Genomic DNA, 17,872 nt, shown 5'->3' with positions numbered 1-17,872 from the left:
AACAAGTGAATCTAAAAATCAAATGAATGAAAAATCTGATAAACAGAATAAACTGATGAATATAATAGAATCGGGGACATAGAAAGGGAGTGGACTGACAAGTATCAGGGGGAAGGAGTGTGGGGGTGTGTGGGAAGAGACTGGACAAAAAACATATACCTATGGATGAGGACAGTCATCCATAGGTAGAGGGTAAGGGCATGGAGTGGGGTGGGAACCGGGTGGAGGAGAGCTATGTGTGTGTGTGTGGGGGGGGGGGGGGGGTTTGAGGAACAACTGTAATAATCTGAACAATAAAGATTTTTAAAAATGTTTTTGGAATTTGGATGGGCAATTTGAACCACACGAGGAGGAGCAGAAAATTAGGAGGCGGAGGAAGAGGGCCTGTGGTCTATGTGATAGAAAGGCACCCTGGCCAGAGGACCAGGAAGCTGGGCCCTGACACCAATTAACTTTGTGATCACATCACTTAACCGGCCCCGGTCGTCTCTGCTTTCTCCTTTCTAAAGTTAGGAATTTCATCCGGGAAACATTTGTTGAGCATCCACTGTGTGCCAAATGCTGTGCAATTGTCTCTCTCAAGTTTTCCATGTGGACTGGTAGTATGCCCCAGCCAGGGTAGGGTCCCACCTTCTGTTCAAATAACCTTGTTTCCTTTTAGTAAATCCTAGCTTTTGCTTCCCTCTAGTGGCCACTTAGCACCACTCAAACAGTGCTTTTGGCCCTGGATTGCAGATCTGAATTGAAAGTTAGAAGTTAGGATGGAGTTGAACCATAAACTGTGCACATGGTCAAGAAAACAGATAGTAAGTGGCATGCCGCCTTGATAGCTGGTAACCAGGCGGGAGGGTGGTGGTAAGAAAGATGCAGAACCAGACATCAGACAGGAGGTGGCTGTCACCCCGCGGCAAAACCAGCTCATGGCAGCAGTGGAAGCAGAAAGTCTCATTAGAACTTAGCCAGTGAGGTGAACCTGGATGAGTAAAGAGTGTGGGTCACAGATAAAGGTCCGTCTTCACATGGAAGAGGCAAGGGTGGGGTCAGGAAGGCGGGAACATTGGTGAGGGCAGATTCTACAGCTGTTACAGGAGACCCTCTGAGACTCTGGGAAGCCTAGTTGGGCACATGACCTGGATCATTCCTCTGAAAAGTGACATCTCCTCCGGCTCCTGCCACAGGGTGGTGCCAGCACAGTTAGAGATGGCCTGGGATTGGGGGGTGGGGGGGGGGGGAGGTTGGGGGAGAGAGGAGCTGAGCTGGCACAGCATGGAGGCAGATGCTGCAGGCTCCCACCAGCCGAGTTGTTATTGACTGTCGCAGCCAAAGGAGGTTCCAAGGCTAATAATATAAACAGCCGCCAGGAGGCACAGCCATGGCGGTATCCGGTGGAATAGGCGGGAGGGGCAGTAATGGGAAGAGCAGATCACTTTCTGAGGGACCCCATCCCTCGTGCACGGGCCAGAACCCCATGCCTCCCCGTTGCCATGCTTGAGATGCTTGTATGAAGTGTGTACCCAACAGACAGTGAGCTTGGTAAGGGCCGGGTCATTGATTGTCTGCTTGCTGCTCCTCACCCCGTGCCCAGCTCTGTGGCTGGCAGGTAAATGAGCCAGCAAGTGCGTGGGTGAGATCACCGGCTCTATCAGACACGGATCCTGCCCTTGCAATTTGCTGCTTGTGGTCTGAGCAAGTATTTCACGTCTCAGAGCTTCACTCCCCTCATCCAGAAACTCAGATGATCATGCTGACTTTACGGGTCCACAATGTCCATGAAAGAGATTTATAAATGACAGAGGGCCAGGCACATGTGAATTATTTCATTATTCTGCCTGAGCACGAGGAATGAACAAGCTGTATGCACACTGGTACCTCCGTGGGCCTGGGACACGGGGACCGTGGGATGTTGGCTTTCTTAGCCACAGCGTTAGGAACGTGAATGTGCAGTGCGCCCCCAGCTGCCAGCGGCTGGCGGGCCTGTGCTGAGATAGGCTCTCAGGGTCACGCAGCAACACACCCTGAACCCACCTCTGCCCTCTTCCCAGTGCCAGTCCTGCGGACCTGCCTGCTCTCGGGTGCCAGCAGCAGCCAGGTGCCGCGTTCCCTGCTCCACACCGGGTGGCGGGCCTCTCCCTGTCACTGCGTGTGGACATGTTATCCACTGGAGTTTGGCCAATCGTCCCAAGGACCCCTCTCTGGCTTGGTTGTCCCCCTTGGAGGGCTGGTGTAGGAAGAGCAGGGAAGGTCACATCCCTGGCTCTGCACAGGGAAATGGTAGCCTGAATTGTACCCTAAACGTGTCATCCCTGGACATGGAGTAGAGGGCTGCTTTGCTTTTCTTTTTCTCAAATCTGCCAGTCATTAGAGATGCTTTGGAAATGGTTTTCTGTTCCCTAGACACACGGTATCAGCACAGAAAACGTGTCGGGTCTGTGCCAAATACCATTAACTATGTGTGTCAGTTTTTGTGAACTCATGCGGTCATGCTATATGGTAGGAATTTATATTATCCCTGTTTCACAGATAAGGAACCAGAGCCAAAGAGATGCCATTTAACTTGCTTAAAGTTATACAGATAAGAGCTCCAGAGACAGAATCAAACCTAACGTCCAACTCCGGACCCAGTCCCCCACCAAATGGGGAAGGGTGACTCACATCTGAATAACCGAGGTTTGAGAACATTTTGCACGTTTTGCAAAATCCTCTCTTGTTTTTGGCTGGATTTCCCCTGAAGCTCGACTTTTCAGTGTTGGGTGGACAATGGCCAGGGATGCCTGGGGTTTCTCTCCGCCTGGAGAGCTGCTCTTGGTCACCTCCAGTCTCTCCCAGCCGCCCCTCCTCCCTCTGCTGTAGGCGACCTCGGAGGTTTTCCGAGGCCATGCCACAGCTAGTGCTGCAGGAAAGTGCCTTGCCCCCGAGACCAGCGAGGACGGCAGTGCAGACAGTCTGGGCCAAGCACAGAGCAGCCAGAGCCTCCCCTTGGCAGGACCGCTATCCCCAGACTAAGGCTCAGTGTTGCCAAGGCCCAAGTTCATTGCCACGTTTAATCCTCCTGACCTCATTGCCATGGACAGTTTGTACCTAGTCTAGGTGGTCGCTCAAGCCTGGGTGGGGAGTTCAAAGATATGAAGCAGACAGAATCCTGTATCAGGCTGCATGTCCCTCCCCACTTCCTGGAGAGCCCTCACCAGTATTTGATAAATTCCTATTGAATAAACAAATGAATAAACAGTAAGTGAAGCCCAATCCGAAACCCTGTAACTTCACCCAAGGAGTGGAGGATGCCTAGGAGCATATGTGGTTCCTTTTCTGAGTGAATCAAGTCCGTCTGCGAAGGAGCTCTGCCCTTGCCCTGACCTTGTCTCCTTTCTCTCTCACTTGCGTGAACACATTGAAACATAAGTGTCATGTTTTCGGATGACAAAACGCTGGAAGGAACCACTCCTCTGATAGACGAGAATCAAGAACACCAAGTCTTAGCTAGGAGATTAATAGAAAATTCATAGAAAAATCTCTGAGTTAAAAGCCTCACAACCCCAAGTAGAGAAATGGGAGGAGCTGGGTTGAGCAGACCCTGTGGATCAGAGTGGGGCTTTTAGCACGCTGCCTGCTCAATAGAAGCCAACAGCATGGCTTAACTCTCAGACCACAGGGATAGATATAGTGTCTAGACATGGGAAACAGATGCCTGACTCAGTCTGTGCAGAACACACTACATCTAAAGGACTGGGCTCAATTCTCTGGGCCTCCTCCTCGGATGGACAGTGACATAATGAAGTCCACCAGAAGAATATGATAAAAGTATTGGAAACACACATCCCCTCCGCCTCCCTCATTTGAGAGCGATTTGAAGGAACATTTTGGAAAAGAGAAGACTTCAGGAACTCTTGTCTAGTCTTCCCATATGTGGAGCTCTATGGGAGACAGTTACTTTGTATTACCCTAGAGGATAGATTTTTGAACCCTGGATGGAAATTGTGAAAACAATGAAAATGTTAAATCACCACTGCCCCTCAAGGGGACAGCTTCATAAAGCAGAGAGCTGGGAATCTTTAACAGGGCCCTGCCCTGAGCAGGAGTTTAGGGTAGAAGGTCCTACGCCTCTGATCTGTAACTTCAGCTGCCTCTCCCAGCTTTGTGTCCTCTGCAGCTCTGCCAGGCATGGATTGGAAAGTCCCCTCCCCACAGCTACACCAATCCCTATATCATCAATGCATTAGGTATAAGCGTGGGCCTTGTGACATTCTCCTAGATTGATACAACCATTCATCTAGCCAGGTTGAGTGAAAGGAATTCTGAGCCTAGAATGTGAAAACCTGGGTCTGGTCTTGTCTCTGCTACCAACTATAATGGGACCCTCATTTTTACCAGTTAGTTATGAGATAAAAGTTGGATGATCTGTGACAACTCTTTTACTTACCAATGCACTCATTCATTCAACAAATGTTTATTATCTACCATCTTCCAGACACTGTCTTCCTTAGGTAACTCCCTCCCTCTTTCAGGGTTTCATTTTCCTCATCTGTAAAATAGGGGGGTTGGATTAGGTGACTCCCGAAGTCCCCTGCACGTCTAACAGGCCATGTACCCACCGGACAATGCCGTTATCTCAGCCCACATGTCATTGTTTTGGCTAAAGGCTGCCACGTAAGGCTTGGGTGAAAGCTTTGCTAAAATCGAAAACCATTTTGTGGTTCAGATTTTTCTTAAATCTGCCTATCTATTAACTCATATTTTAAAGTGGATAAAAAGATTCTTTTAATTTGTATATGTCAAAGGCATATCACACTAAGAGGAGTAAGAAAAAAATAAGCAATACAAGAGGAAAATTAGAGGACAACCAATGCTAGTCACAGTTATAATAATGATCATAGTAGTTAATACTTATTGATACTTATCGAGACCACCTTTTGAGACTTTAAAAATCTAAAAATGCCTTTACTGAGCCCTCATATTGACTGATGGTTTATCGGGGCACAGAAATTCTAGGTTGGAAATAATTCTCACTCAGAATTCTGAAGGAATTGCTCCATTTTCTCTTACGTTTTAATGTTGTTGCTGAAAACTGCTGTTATTGTGGTCCTTGGTTTGTTTACACCCTCCTGTCTGAAAGTTTCTAGAACATGCCATTTCTGCCACTATGTTGATGCTGTGCTATGTTTTAGAGTGGGTCTTTTTTTTTTTTTTTAAATAATTGCAACGAGTACCTGGAACATTGTGTCAGCTTGACACATGCCCTTCCGCCCTGGGAATTTTTCCTTACAATTTATTCCTTTCTACTCTGTCTACCTAAAACTTGTCAGATTGATTCTCTCATTTTCTTATATTCTTCTCTCCTAGTTTCATCTCTCTGTGTTCTTTTCCTTCTTTCTGGAGAATTTCTTTGACTTTATCTTCCCACCCATGTCTAAAACGTTCTGTTTCAACACTTTTTCATTTCTAAGAGCTCTTTCTCATTCTGTAATTTCCCCCATTTCTGTAACAGCTTGTTCTTTTGTGAGGGACAGGATGCCTCTCTTAGCCCTCTGGGGATATGGCAGTGCCCTTGAAGAGTTACTGTCCTGCCTGCAGTTTCTTCCCTCTGAGCTCCTGGTCCTTTTTGTTTGCTTACTTTGTCCCCTTAGTGAGGATCTTGGTGACCCTCAGTGGAATCATCTTTCTATTTATCCATGCGGCACTGGAAGGGCTGCCTGGCTGTTGTATGTAGTGGAGGGTGCTTACTGACCGGGAGGTTTCCCTGTGCAGTGGTCTGACCAAGCCCTGGAGGTCTGGGGACCGGATCTCCGAATGTCCGTATCTGAGTACCTGGACATCTTTTTTGGTTTCTGTAGTGAAAGATCTTCAGCTCTGCCTAAAAGTTTGTATTTGCTTGCAATGTTCTGGGAGCCAAGAAGGACAAGGCTGGAGGCCATCTCCCTATTCAGTATGTACACCTTCATTGAATGTCAGTTTCTCAGGAACATATACACTGGGTAGAAGAGAGATTAGTGGTCTGCTGCCTTTACAGACATTCAGTCCGTCTTGCCTCCTTAACTCACTTGTACCTCTACCCTCAGCGCAGCCTGGGTTCGCTTCCCCAGGGCTAAGGGCCAGGGACTCCAATCTCACCTCCATTCTACCAAGGCAGACACCGCTCTTTTTTTTTTCTTTTTTTTCTTTTTTATCCTCCTCTGGGGATATGCTCCCCTTGACCCGGGGCGGGGAGGGGGGGAGGAAGAAAAATATTGATGTGAGAGAGAAGCATCGATCAATTGCCTCCCAAATGCCTCCTGACTGAGAATCAAACCTGCAACCCTTTGGTACATGGGACAACACTCCAACCAACTGAGCCATACAGGCCAGGGCAGATACCACTCCTGACGCTACTTTGTTTTTGAAATAAAATGTTGACTTATCTTCTCACTGTTCCCTTGTAGGCTTTTTGGTTTTGTTAGTATCCGCATCCCCAGTGTCATTTTTAAAAAATATATTTTATTGATTTTTTTACAGAGAGGGAGAGGGATAGAGAGTTAGAAACATCGATGAGAGAGAATCATTGATCAGCTGCCTCTTGCATACCCCCTACTGCGGATGTGCCCGCAACCAAGGTACATGCCCTTGACTGGAATAGAACCCAAGACCTTTCAATCCGCAGGCTGACGCTCTATCCACTGAGCCAAACCGGTTTCAACCCCAGTGTCATTTTTGTCAGGTTTAGAAATCAATGGATATAGAGTAAAATGAACAAGATAATTTTTTTGAAAGATGCTCAGAACATAAACTGCGGGATCTGGAGGACAACTCTCAGGCACTGCAGCCAGACACCTCAGTTACAATCCAGGCACTAATTCCTGGAATTGATTCCCGGTGCCTTCAACAGGTTTTGGTTGCTCACCTGCCATGTGCCAGTCATCACTCCAGCCTTAGGAGATCTGGCCATGAGCAATAGACTGTTTCGGGGTCTCCCATTCCTTCCAGAGTCTTACATCCTGATGTACAATACGACAGGAAACAAGTTAACAATCAAACAAGACAACACCTTAATGATAAGTGCTAACGAAAGTGCAATATGATTGTGTGTTAGAAAGTACATGTAGAGACTGCCCTGCTCACAGATTGTAAAACGGAAATGGGGCTCTGAAGTCCATTTTCCTCACTGTACGCATGAGGAGATTCAGATATAGAGAGGGGATGGGGTCTTCCCAGTGTCACACAGGGGTAAACCTGCCCCAGCCCCAAGGTTTCCCGATTCCGGCTCCTGCATTCTTCGCACTGCCAACTGCTATGCACTTCAGGAGACCTCCACTGACTGCAGTCCACACTCCGCCTCTCTGAGGCTCTGCCCTTCATTTCAGCACAGGGCAACAACGAAGCCAATTAATTAGCGCCTTCAGTTGTGGTTAGTAGCCCAACTCCAGAAATCAAAGACAGCAGATCGTCAGTAATTAGACCGGGCAGCTCCATAGGCTCCCGAAGTGCAAACTGAGAACCCCGCAGTCGCGTTCCCCAGGCCCAGACTCGGCCTCACCTAAATTTTGAAAATTCAGCTCAAGGCGAAAACCCGCACTAAACTTGTGTGAAGGCCACTGGTTTCTGGGAAGCTCCTCTAAGTTTTGTGCGGGGCAGAGGTTTATGGGGACAGATTTTGAAGCCACCACACCAAGCATGTCAAACTCATAGCCAGAGGGCCACATGCAGCCCACAACGAATATTTTTGCGGTCCAGTCTATATAACGTGAGCAGTTATTTGCAGTTACGAAAGGAAATAAGTCTCCTGTAAGATCCAGAATTACTGGCATTGACCTTGGGTCAGTTTTGAAAGTAATCACTGCGAACAAGATTTTCCCCGAAGTAAGAAAGATAGTAGCGGAGAAGAGATGCCAAGTGTCAGGAAGAAAACATTAATTTTATCATGGCTCTTGTTCTTTTTTCTTTCTTTTCTTTCTTTTTTTTTTTTTAATATTACACTTTTTGGGATAAACCTACGTTTCTATTAAAATTGAAGCTCTTGCTTTTTTTTTTGTGGCCCACATAAACTTAAACCTTGTTTATTTGGCCCATGTTAGCCTTTGAGTTTGACATGCTTGCACTATGCAGAGGCACCCTCAGCAACTTGGGGCTTTTCCCAAAGCTCACATCCTGGTCCTGGAGCAAAACTGGACACTAGCCATCACCCACTGTCCTCTTGCAATGTGTTCAGGTCTTTCCCCCATTACGTTACGGACTTCTCTTAGGGGTTACTGATGATGTTATAATTAATGTCACTCTAAAATAACTCTTAGATGAGGAATATTGAGCAATCCTGGAAATTAGAAAGGGGGGGGGGGGTTACCCAGAATTCCTCACCCAACAAAGCCAGTCTTAACATTTTGATGAATTAGTTTCTTGTTAGTTGTTAAGTTGTTGATAATGTTCTTCACATATTACATGTGCAACTTCACACCCTGTCATTGTTTCCTTTTTCCTTTTTCTTTTTTTAACCTGGCTTTATAATCTTGTAAGCTCTTATAAAGCTTTATTAATGTCTGATGGCTGCATCATTACACAATCACTTAGTGGATGTATCATAACCATTCCCTTCCTGTTAGATTTTTATATTTTAGTTTCAAGGTGTTTTTTTTTTTTAATATTATGGTTCAGTTTTTCTCATTAAAAAGTGCCATTATGAACATCTTATGCTTAAAGCCATGTAAGTTCAGGTGCATGTCCCCCACCTTTCTGCACTTGGGGGGGAATCACATGCGTAGTCTGCTTTGAGATGTGCCACGCTGAGGGATGCCACCTAAGGATGAAATTAATCTCTGACGGGGAGTCCGGCGTGGCAGCAGGTGCAGGGGGAGCAAAGGGCAGTTGGAACAGGAGCTGGCAGACCTCCTCGGTGCCCTTTAAACAGCACCAGCTTCACATGCCTCTGAGGCCGCGCTGGCCTCCGGGCTGGCATTCCTACATAGACGTTAACTCAGCTGATTAATTCTGTGCCTGACCTGGCTGAGCATTGTGGAGAAATCGGATGCCCAGAGGTAGAGCTCTGGCAGCCAGGAGAGGAGGGAGATCCTGGTCTGACTTATCTGATGGGCGATGCAGTGTCAGAAACCGGCCTCCACAGCAATCGGCAGGCTCGGCTGGCAGGCATAATGGGTTGTGCACCAGGAGGGGTGCTCCTTCAGATGGAAGAGCGGCATGGAGTGAAGAGACAGGAGTGAATCCAGGGACCCGGGGTCACCGGTCCCCTTGTCTTAACAGGGAAAGCGCGTGCTGACGTGGGAGACCTTTGAAGGCATCCATGGCACTTTTCCTAGACAGCCTTGGGGCCAGCTCTTCCAGTTGGCTTGTGTAAGGGCAAGATTCCATTAAGATTACTAAAAAGGAAGGAAATTTGGTTCATTTACATAATAATTTGCATGCCTATGTACATGTTCCCGGACCATGTGCTATCAAAATTAATGATTTTGCCCAACCAGCAAGGCTCAGTGGATTGAGCATCGCCTCATGGACCAAGAGATCACTGTTTAGATTCCCAGTCAGGGCACATGCCCGGGTTGCAGGCTCAATTCCCAGTAGAGATGTTTCTCTCTCACTTTCCCTTTCTTTCTCTTAAAAAAAAAAATAAATAAATTTAAAATTTATTTTTTCCATTTCTCTGTACCCGTATCTTAAGCTTACATAATAATTACTAATACCTCTAGAATTTATTTTTGAACATTTAGAGAGCTAACTCTGCTTAAGGTGCTGCCCTAATAAATGCGTTAGAAGTATTCTCTCATTTAGTCTTGATAGCAGATATATATCAAGCTTCATATCTATGAAGCAGATACTGTTACTGTTAGGGTCACCAAAGGAGGAACACACGAGGCCAAAAGGGGTGAAGAATTATAAATGTATTAGGTCATTTATAATCCCAGATGGGCTGACCCCCAAAATGGCACCAGCACCCAGAGACGGGAGTCAGGTTTTTAAAGGACTCTAGGCGGGCTTTTTCTGAGCAAAGAATTCTCTGTGAAATTCTCTGTGAATTCTCTGAGATTCTGGGAAAGCCCAGAGGGGAGAGATAATGGTCTTAGCAGGTGGAATGTGGTCTAAGCAAGTGGAGCGTCCACTGTGACGTGGCCTAAGGTCAGTTCCCAGGGGAGGGGGTATCGATGCAATTATTTGGTCAGACCTCACGTTTTGTTGTTATCCTCATTCTGCAGATGAGGACACTGAGTCCCTTGCTCCTGTCACTCAGCCACGAGGCTGGGCTGCCCGGGAGGAGGGGTGGAGGCAGACATGTGGGCCCTGAATGGACAGCAGTGGACTGCGGGGCGGGGCCCTGTCCCCACCTCTCTACATGTGGCCGGGTTCTTTTCCCACGTGTGGAAGTGCTTAGGGGCAATCTAGCTCACACTGTATGTAAGGGAAGCTCAGTTTACCCCCAACCAGGAACCATGCAAAATGGACCTAAATGAACGCAGTAGTTTCTGGCGATTGTAAGATCCTAGGGCCGGCATGACATCTCCTTTTCACCACTTGCATGTGGCCCTGTGTGCTGGAGAGACGGCGCTGCAGCTGCCCTGAGGGGCATGAGGCATGTGAGGTTATGAGGAGCCGCTTCTGCCCTCAGGAAGCACCACGGAGAGTGGAGGACGGAGCCGCCAAGGGGTGGGCAGCAGGGACACGGGCTCCCCCTGGAGAGGCCAGGACCCAGAAGGGGAAACCAGGAAAGTGGGGGAAGAATCAAGATGAGTCAGCAGCAGCTCTGGGGTCAATCCCAGGAGCTCTTAGCGTCAGGAAGACTTGGGCGGGCCTGGCCGGGCCCTAGGGAGCAGGCCACGGAAAATTCTGGGAAGCGCCCAGCAGGGGCCGGGGCAGAGGCCCACAGCAAGGCCCGGCTCTCCGAGGAGGGGTAGCGGGTGCTGCGGAGGCAGGGAGATGAGAGCCGCTTACCAGTCCTGGGGTTCAGGTGAGAGGAGACCCAGACACACCGGCCTTCATGCTGAGGGGCGGTGCTGCCCACTTCGGGCTCCCAGCGTCTCCCTCGTAGAAAGAAGTTTAGTTTTAGAATCTGAAGCAGGATCGGATTGACAGTTTGGAAGTTAAGTGTCCGTAGCAGGTAGTTTTAAAACATCCGGTGGAAATAGGATGTGACCTCGGAGTTTGGAACAGGGTGTGCCAGCCCCCCTGACCTCTGTGGTGCTGAGAGCACCTGTCAAACGGAAACACTGTCCATCAAAAGAACAGCCAGCTAGCTGATAGAAGAGAGCCAAGCATAGATGTGAGAGAGGAACATTGTATGCACCCCCGCCGGGGATCGAACCGCAGCCTTTGGGTGTACGGGGGTGATGCTCTAGCCAACTGCTGTCCTCAGGAGGCTTTGTTCTTAGCTGGACGAGACGCATTGGTAATGGGCACGTTCCCTTGGGGAAAGTGAGAGTCTCAGCGTTTATCTAGGAGCGGTGGTTTCTGTCTCCGGGTCTCTCTGCCCAGGGTTACTGCTTCTGCCCAGCATCAGTGCAGTGGGAAGGGCCGGGCCTGAAGGGAGGGCAGGATGGAGCACTAAGGGTGGTCCCTAAGCCGGATGTGGCCCCTCTTCCCCACCATCCTTCCCTTTGGTCCCCGGTGGCTGAGCGCGTGTGAAATGACCCTAGTCCTTCCCCTTCCAGGTAAACAGAGTTCAGCGCCTGCCTTTGAGTTGAAGCCTCATTTTCTCCTGTGTCGCTGACAGCCTCTGTTTTAAACAAATGGCTCCAGTGAGGGGTGGGGATGGGGAGGGAATCAGGGATTTCAGGGAAGGCAATTTCTCATTATTCCCTACAATCAAGTGAGAGTGAGTGACTTAGAAATAGGTGATCAGGAAGAGCCTGAGGGGTGGTAAGGGGCAGAAGTAGGGCATGTGGTGGAGCCTTTGGAAGAAGCAAAGGGGCATATTGGGGGAGGGTTGTAAAGACACAGTCAGCTGGAAGCTGGCAAAGAAATAATGAGAAGAATCCAACCAAACGAGGAGTTAGAATCCAAGTCCCAGTTCCCGGCAGGCCCAAGCTGTGGCTGCAGCTGGACTGGCCGAGTGATTCAATGGCACCACTAATTCCTTTTTTTTTTTTTCTTTTCTTGTTTTCTTTCCTGCTCCCACCTCCCTTTCCCATCCTCTACCTTCTTCCCCAAATCTCATCTTTCCCTTCCATCCTCTCCTCTTCTGCTCTCACGCATCCTTTCCCCTTCCCTCTGCCTCACGCCCTCACATGTGCTCCCATCCCCATCCCCTCCAAGCTCTCTGGTGGATGTGAGCTGACCGTAGTCCTCCAGGACTTCAACGCCGGCCACAGCAGCGAGCTGACCATCCAGGTGGGGCAGACGGTGGAGCTGCTGGAGCGGCCGAGCGAGCGGCCGGGCTGGTGCCTGGTACGCACCACGGAACGGAGCCCCCCGCAGGAGGGCCTGGTCCCCAGCAGCGCCCTGTGCATCTCGCACTCCCGGAGCAGCGTGGAGATGGACTGCTTCTTCCCCCTGGTGAAAGGTAGGGGCCACCGGGGGGAAGGGGTGTGGCCTGGAACCCCGCCGGGGATGCTGGCCCCTCTAACTGAAGCAAATTGTGGAGCTAACCTGTCTCATGACCTCGTGAGATTTCCCGTGACCTGCTTGTGAGGAGAGTGGGCTGGGAGCTTAAAGAGAGTACTGAGTATCTGTGTGACCTTGGGAGTTATTTAAGCTTTCTGAGTCGGTTTCATCTTAGAAATTAAGGTTGAATTAGATGACTCTCAAGATCTCTTTCAGATACGCCATTGTAGCACCTGCATTTGAAAAGTCCTCTCCTACCTGTGGCCTAAAGCCTGGACTCTTCTGTCCACTGCCCTGTTTCCCCACCACCACAGCTCCCTCGGCTTCCTGACACCCCCACTCACCACGGTGCTCCTGCTGACACACAGGCACCCAGCAAGCCCAGGTTCAAGGCCCTGCGGGGACCTGGCGCGCTCACTCCAATAAGTTATTGGAGTCTTGGCTTCTGTTTGGTGTAGTTCTGTGTCCCCTCCACATGCTTGTTTATTCATTTTCTCATGCAAGGAGACTCACCAACTAGAATAATGATCCTCCAAGGTGGGGTATCTCAGCACCCCCTGGGAACCTGTTGGAAATGCAAATTCTCAGGCCCGTCTCCAGGTCTGAGTCAGGTCTGTGTTTTTAACAAGCTCTCCCAGGGACTCTGGTGCATCAAAAGCCAAGGCTGGTAGGGGCCTGGGAGGTCGATCGTTTTATACCGAGGAAACTAAGGCCCAGAGAGCTATGTGGTTCTAAGCTTTTTGTAACTCATCAGTTAATCTATATCAATTGTTCCGAAAAGCTCAGCCTTGTATGCAGACCTGTGCTAGGTATTGATGGGCTAGGAAGAGGGAAGGGACCTGCTTCTGTAGGGAGTCGGGGACGAGGGTAGCCATGGAGACCTGCTGCAGGCTTCCTAGGTGATACTACAAGCTAATAAGGTTTAAAAGTTGTGAAATTCCATCTGGTCCATCTCCAAAGCCTGACTTCCTCCTGCGTCCACCAGATGGCGCTAGCAGGTGGCTGATTGACAGGCCTCTCATCCAGCCTTGCCTCCCTGGGTTTTTCCACCAGGAGAAAAATGCAATCTAAAACCTGATTCCTCCCTCCCCCAGTTCAGCTTTCCCTGGGTTCATTTCTCCCCTTTTCTCTGGGGACTAAGGAGGGGCTGTGTCCGGAAGTTCTGTGGAATCTGGAATTGCCCAGGCAGCTCCTCAGTCCTTTGAAGTAGCCTCAGAGAAACTCGTGGTCCCAGGGAAGAGAAAATCAGGGGCACAGGAATATGGTTCTGTTTGAAGTTTAAACAAGAGGGAAAGTGGGACACACAGAGGTTCGCATTGTGAAGGTGAGATGAGGTAGCATATGAAACACCTAGAACAGTGCCCGGCACTCAATACATTAAGTTGTCAAAAGTAAGAGTTATTACATCATCTGTCACAGATTCCTTAGCAAAATAGCTACAAAATCCTGCAAGTCCTGTCTAGAGACAAAGCCAAGGACGGCAGTTTTCTGGGAAAGGCTAGTTTGTTTGGCATCCAAACATCGGGAAGGGCTTCTAATTTTAAAGTATTCTTTTATTTTTCTGTTAAAGTTGACACACTATTCCATTAGTTTCAGGTGTACAATATACTGATTAGACATTTTCATAGCTTACAAAGTGATCAACCTGAGAAGTCTAGTATCCATCTGATACCATACATAGTTATTACAATATTATTGACTACATAGTCTATGCTATACTTTGATAACTGGCAATTTGCACATCTTAATCCCTTCATCTTTTTTAGCAAACCTTAAAAATCCCCCTTTCAGCTGGCAACCATCAGTTTGTTCTCTGTATCTATGAGGTTATTTCCGTTTTGTTTGTTTATTTTGTGTTTTAGATTTCACACATAAGTGAAATCATATGGTACTTGTCTTTCACTATCTGACTTATTTCACTTAGCACAATAACGTCGAGGACCATCCATGTTGTTGCAGGTGGCAAGATTTCACTCTTTTCTTTATAGCTGAGTAATATTTCATTATATATAGAGTATGTACCACATCTCCTTTACCCACTCATCTATTGATTAGCACTTAGGTTACTTCCATATCTTGGCTATTGCAAATAATACTACAATGATCATAGGGATGCATTTGTCTTTTTGAATTAGTGTTTTGAGTTTCTTTGGATAAATACCCAGAAGTGGAATTGCTGAGTCCTTCTTTGACTCTTGTTAAAGCCTTTGTTTTAAAGTTTATTTTAAAGTCTAATATAGATATTACTACCCCGGATTTTTTCCATCCCTTTACTTTCAGTCTGTGTGTGTCTTTCAATTGGAAGTGAGTTTCTTGTAGGCTGCATATGAATGGGTCTTGTTTTCTTTTCCATTCAGCCACCCTATGTTTTTTTATTGGAGCATTTAATTCATTTACAGTTAAAGTGATTATTGCTGGATATGTAGTTTTTGCCCCCTTATTATTTATATTTTTGTTTCTCCTGCTCCTTTTCCTTTTTCTCCTCCCCTTCCTTTTTCTGCTCCTTTTCTTCCTCTTCCCTTTCATTCTCCTTCATCTCCTTCTCCTTCTCCTTCGTCTTCTTTGTTCCTGTATCATTTCTTGTAATACTAGTTTGGTGGTGATGAATTCCTTTCTTTTTTTCTTGTCTGGAAAAATCTTTATCTGTCCTCTAATTTGAAATTATAGCCTTGCTGGGTAATCTTGGTTGTAGGTCTTTGCTTTTCATCACTGAATATTTCATGCCAGTCCCTTCCAGCCTGTTGAGAAATCTGCTGGCAGCCTTATGGAAGCTGCCTTGTAGGTAACTAACAGCTTTGCTCTTGCTGTTTTTAAGATTATCTCTTTGTCTTTAACCTTTGGCATTTTAATCAGGATGTGTCTTGGTGTGGGACTCTTTGGGTTCATCTTGTTCAGGACTCTGCACATCTTGGACTTGTATATCTAATTCTTTCACCAGATTAGGAAACTTTTTCATCATTATTTCTTCAAATAAGTTGCAATCCCTTGCTCTCTCTCTTCTCCTTTTGGTACCTCTATGATGTGAATGTTGGTATGCCTGATGAGCCAGAGATTCTTTAAACTATTTATTTGTTTGGGGGTTTTTTGTTTTGTTTTGTTTTTATTGTTGTAATTGGCATTTTCTGCTACCTTGTCTCCCAAATCATTGATTCAGTCTTCTGCTTCATCTAATCTACTGTTGATTCCCTCTAATGTATTTTTCGTTTTAGTTATTGTATTCTTCATTTCTGACTGGTTCTTTTTTTGTTTTCTATCTCCACTTTTACATTTTCTATCTCTTTGTTAAGTTCTCATTGAAGTCATCTACTCTTCCCCTACATTTGTTGAGCATCCTTAAACCTTGAACTCTGCACTAGTACATTATTTGTCTCCATTTTGTTTATTTCCTTTTCTGAAATTTTGTTCTACTCTTTTATTTGAAACATGTTTCTTTGTCTCCTTATTTTGGCAGCTTCCCTGTGTTTGTTTCTATGTATTAGGTAGAACTGCTATGTTTCACGGGCTTGATAGAGTGGCCTTGTGTAGTAGGTGTGCTATGGGGCTCAGTGGCACAATCTCTCTGGTCACCTGAGCCATGTGCTCCAGGCATGTCCTCTGTTTGGGTTGTGTGTGCCCTCCTATTATAGTTGAGCCTTGACTGCTATTAGAACATCAGTGGGAGGGATTAACACTGCCTTTCCTACTAGTCACTGCCACCCTGACATTGAAAGGCTTCTCACTGGGGTAGGGCCTAGTCCCCTTGTCTTCCTAATGCCCTCTCATTCTCAGCACTAAGTGGGGGAGGGCAGTGCAGGGAGAGGGAGGAGTACTTGGTGGTGGTGGATTTTAACTCTTGGTGCATCTTAGAACCACCTGGAGGAGACTTTGAAAAATACTGATGCCTCACATACCACTCAGACCAATTCATTCAAAACCATGAAGCCTGGGCATGAGAACATTTTAAGCTCCTTGGTAATTCTGATGCTCCAGGAGGATTGAGTCCCTTCTTTATGCGTTTGGCACCCCCAGAGTGTCAGGCTCAGGAGATGCTTAAAGATGCACAGGGGGTGGGGGTGGGGGGTTAGTGTGCAGGTTATGTCAATAACTCATACAGCTCAACAACACCAGCAAAATTTGTTTAAAAAACAGACAAGGATTTGAATAGGCATTTCTCCCAAGAAGATGAACAAATGACCAACAACCACATGAAAAGGTGCTCCACATTGCTGTTCATTAGGGAAATGCAAATCAAAACCACAGTGAGATACCACTTCATTCCCATTAGCATGGCTATTATTATACCCCACACACAGAGAGAGAAAATAGCAGGTGAGGCTATGGAAAAATTAGAATCCTGGTGGGAAATTAAAACGGTGAATGGTAGTGGGAAATAGAATAGGTTTCCTCAAAAGAAGTAAAAATAGAATTACCATATGACCCAGCAATTTTACTTTTAGGTACATACCCAAAAGCATTGAAAACAGGAATGTGGAGAGATATCTGTACACCCATGTTCATAGAGCCTCATTCCCAATAATGAAAAGGTGGAAGCAACCCCAGTGTCCATTGAGCTATGCATGGATAGCAAAACATGGCATTTCCACACAGTGGGATATTATTCAGCCTTAAAGGGATATCTGACACATGCTATGACATGGATGAACTTGGAAGACCTTATATTAACAGTGAAAGAAGCCAGGCACTAAAGGGCAGACACTGTATGATTCCACCTGTGTGAGGTGACTACAGCAGTCAGATGCTCAGACAGAAAGTAGGACAGTGGTTGCCAGGAGCTGGGGGGAGATGGATAGGGTTTCAGTTTTGCATCATAAAAGGATTTGTGGAGATGGGTAGTGATGATGGATACACAACAGTGTGACTGTACCTAATGCCTCTGAACTGAACATTTACAAACGGTAAAAATGCTGGGTGTGTCTGCCCCAGGCTCCAACCGACAGTCTAGGTTCTTCCTCACCCAACTCTGCAGGACACCTGTGTTCCTTTGCTTTTCCTGTGCATCTTTTTCTGGCCCCAGCGGAGTGCCTGGAGAAGCTCTAAAGAAACGCTTCTTTGCTTGCCAAGCCTAACCCAGGGCCAGGTAAACTCCGGAAGCAGATTTCCTGGAGGAGAGGGGCCGTGCTGTGGCGGCCCTGGCTTGTTCCTGGGGAGTCCTCTTCCATGGGGTCTCCTGGTTATTTCTGCCGCTGTCACATAGCTGGCCTTGGGTACTGCTAACCAGGCGGTGAAGGTGCAGAACGGTGGAGAAAACTTGGGCTTGGGAAGCACATACCACCAACAGCTGGAGATGCTGAGCATCTCTGGGATGCTGCTGATTTATGTGTTAAGTTTGTAGTCAATTCATTAAAATACTGACATTTATTGAGCT

The 17,872-nt window shown here is 47.2% G+C and overlaps 1 protein-coding gene across 19 annotated transcripts in view; it reads left to right on the top strand.

Moving 5' to 3' along the window:
• The window catches only part of KALRN (kalirin RhoGEF kinase), a 650,068-nt gene that overhangs the window by 490,490 nt on the left and 141,706 nt on the right, over positions 1-17,872 (top strand). For all 19 annotated transcript variants that reach the window (XM_084871483.1, XM_084871457.1, XM_084871488.1 and 16 more), the window contains exon 34: positions 12,220-12,466. In XM_084871483.1, the coding sequence (XP_084727609.1) occupies positions 12,220-12,466 (247 nt within the window). The remainder of the gene's footprint in view (positions 1-12,219; positions 12,467-17,872) is intronic.

Source organism: Pipistrellus hanaki, assembly GCF_964339955.1.
Source record: "Pipistrellus hanaki genome assembly, chromosome: 2".
NCBI classification, from domain to species: Eukaryota; Metazoa; Chordata; class Mammalia; order Chiroptera; family Vespertilionidae; genus Pipistrellus; species Pipistrellus hanaki.
The sequence above is the reverse complement of the archived record's forward strand: the minus strand, read 5'-3'. Positions and strand labels throughout refer to the sequence as shown.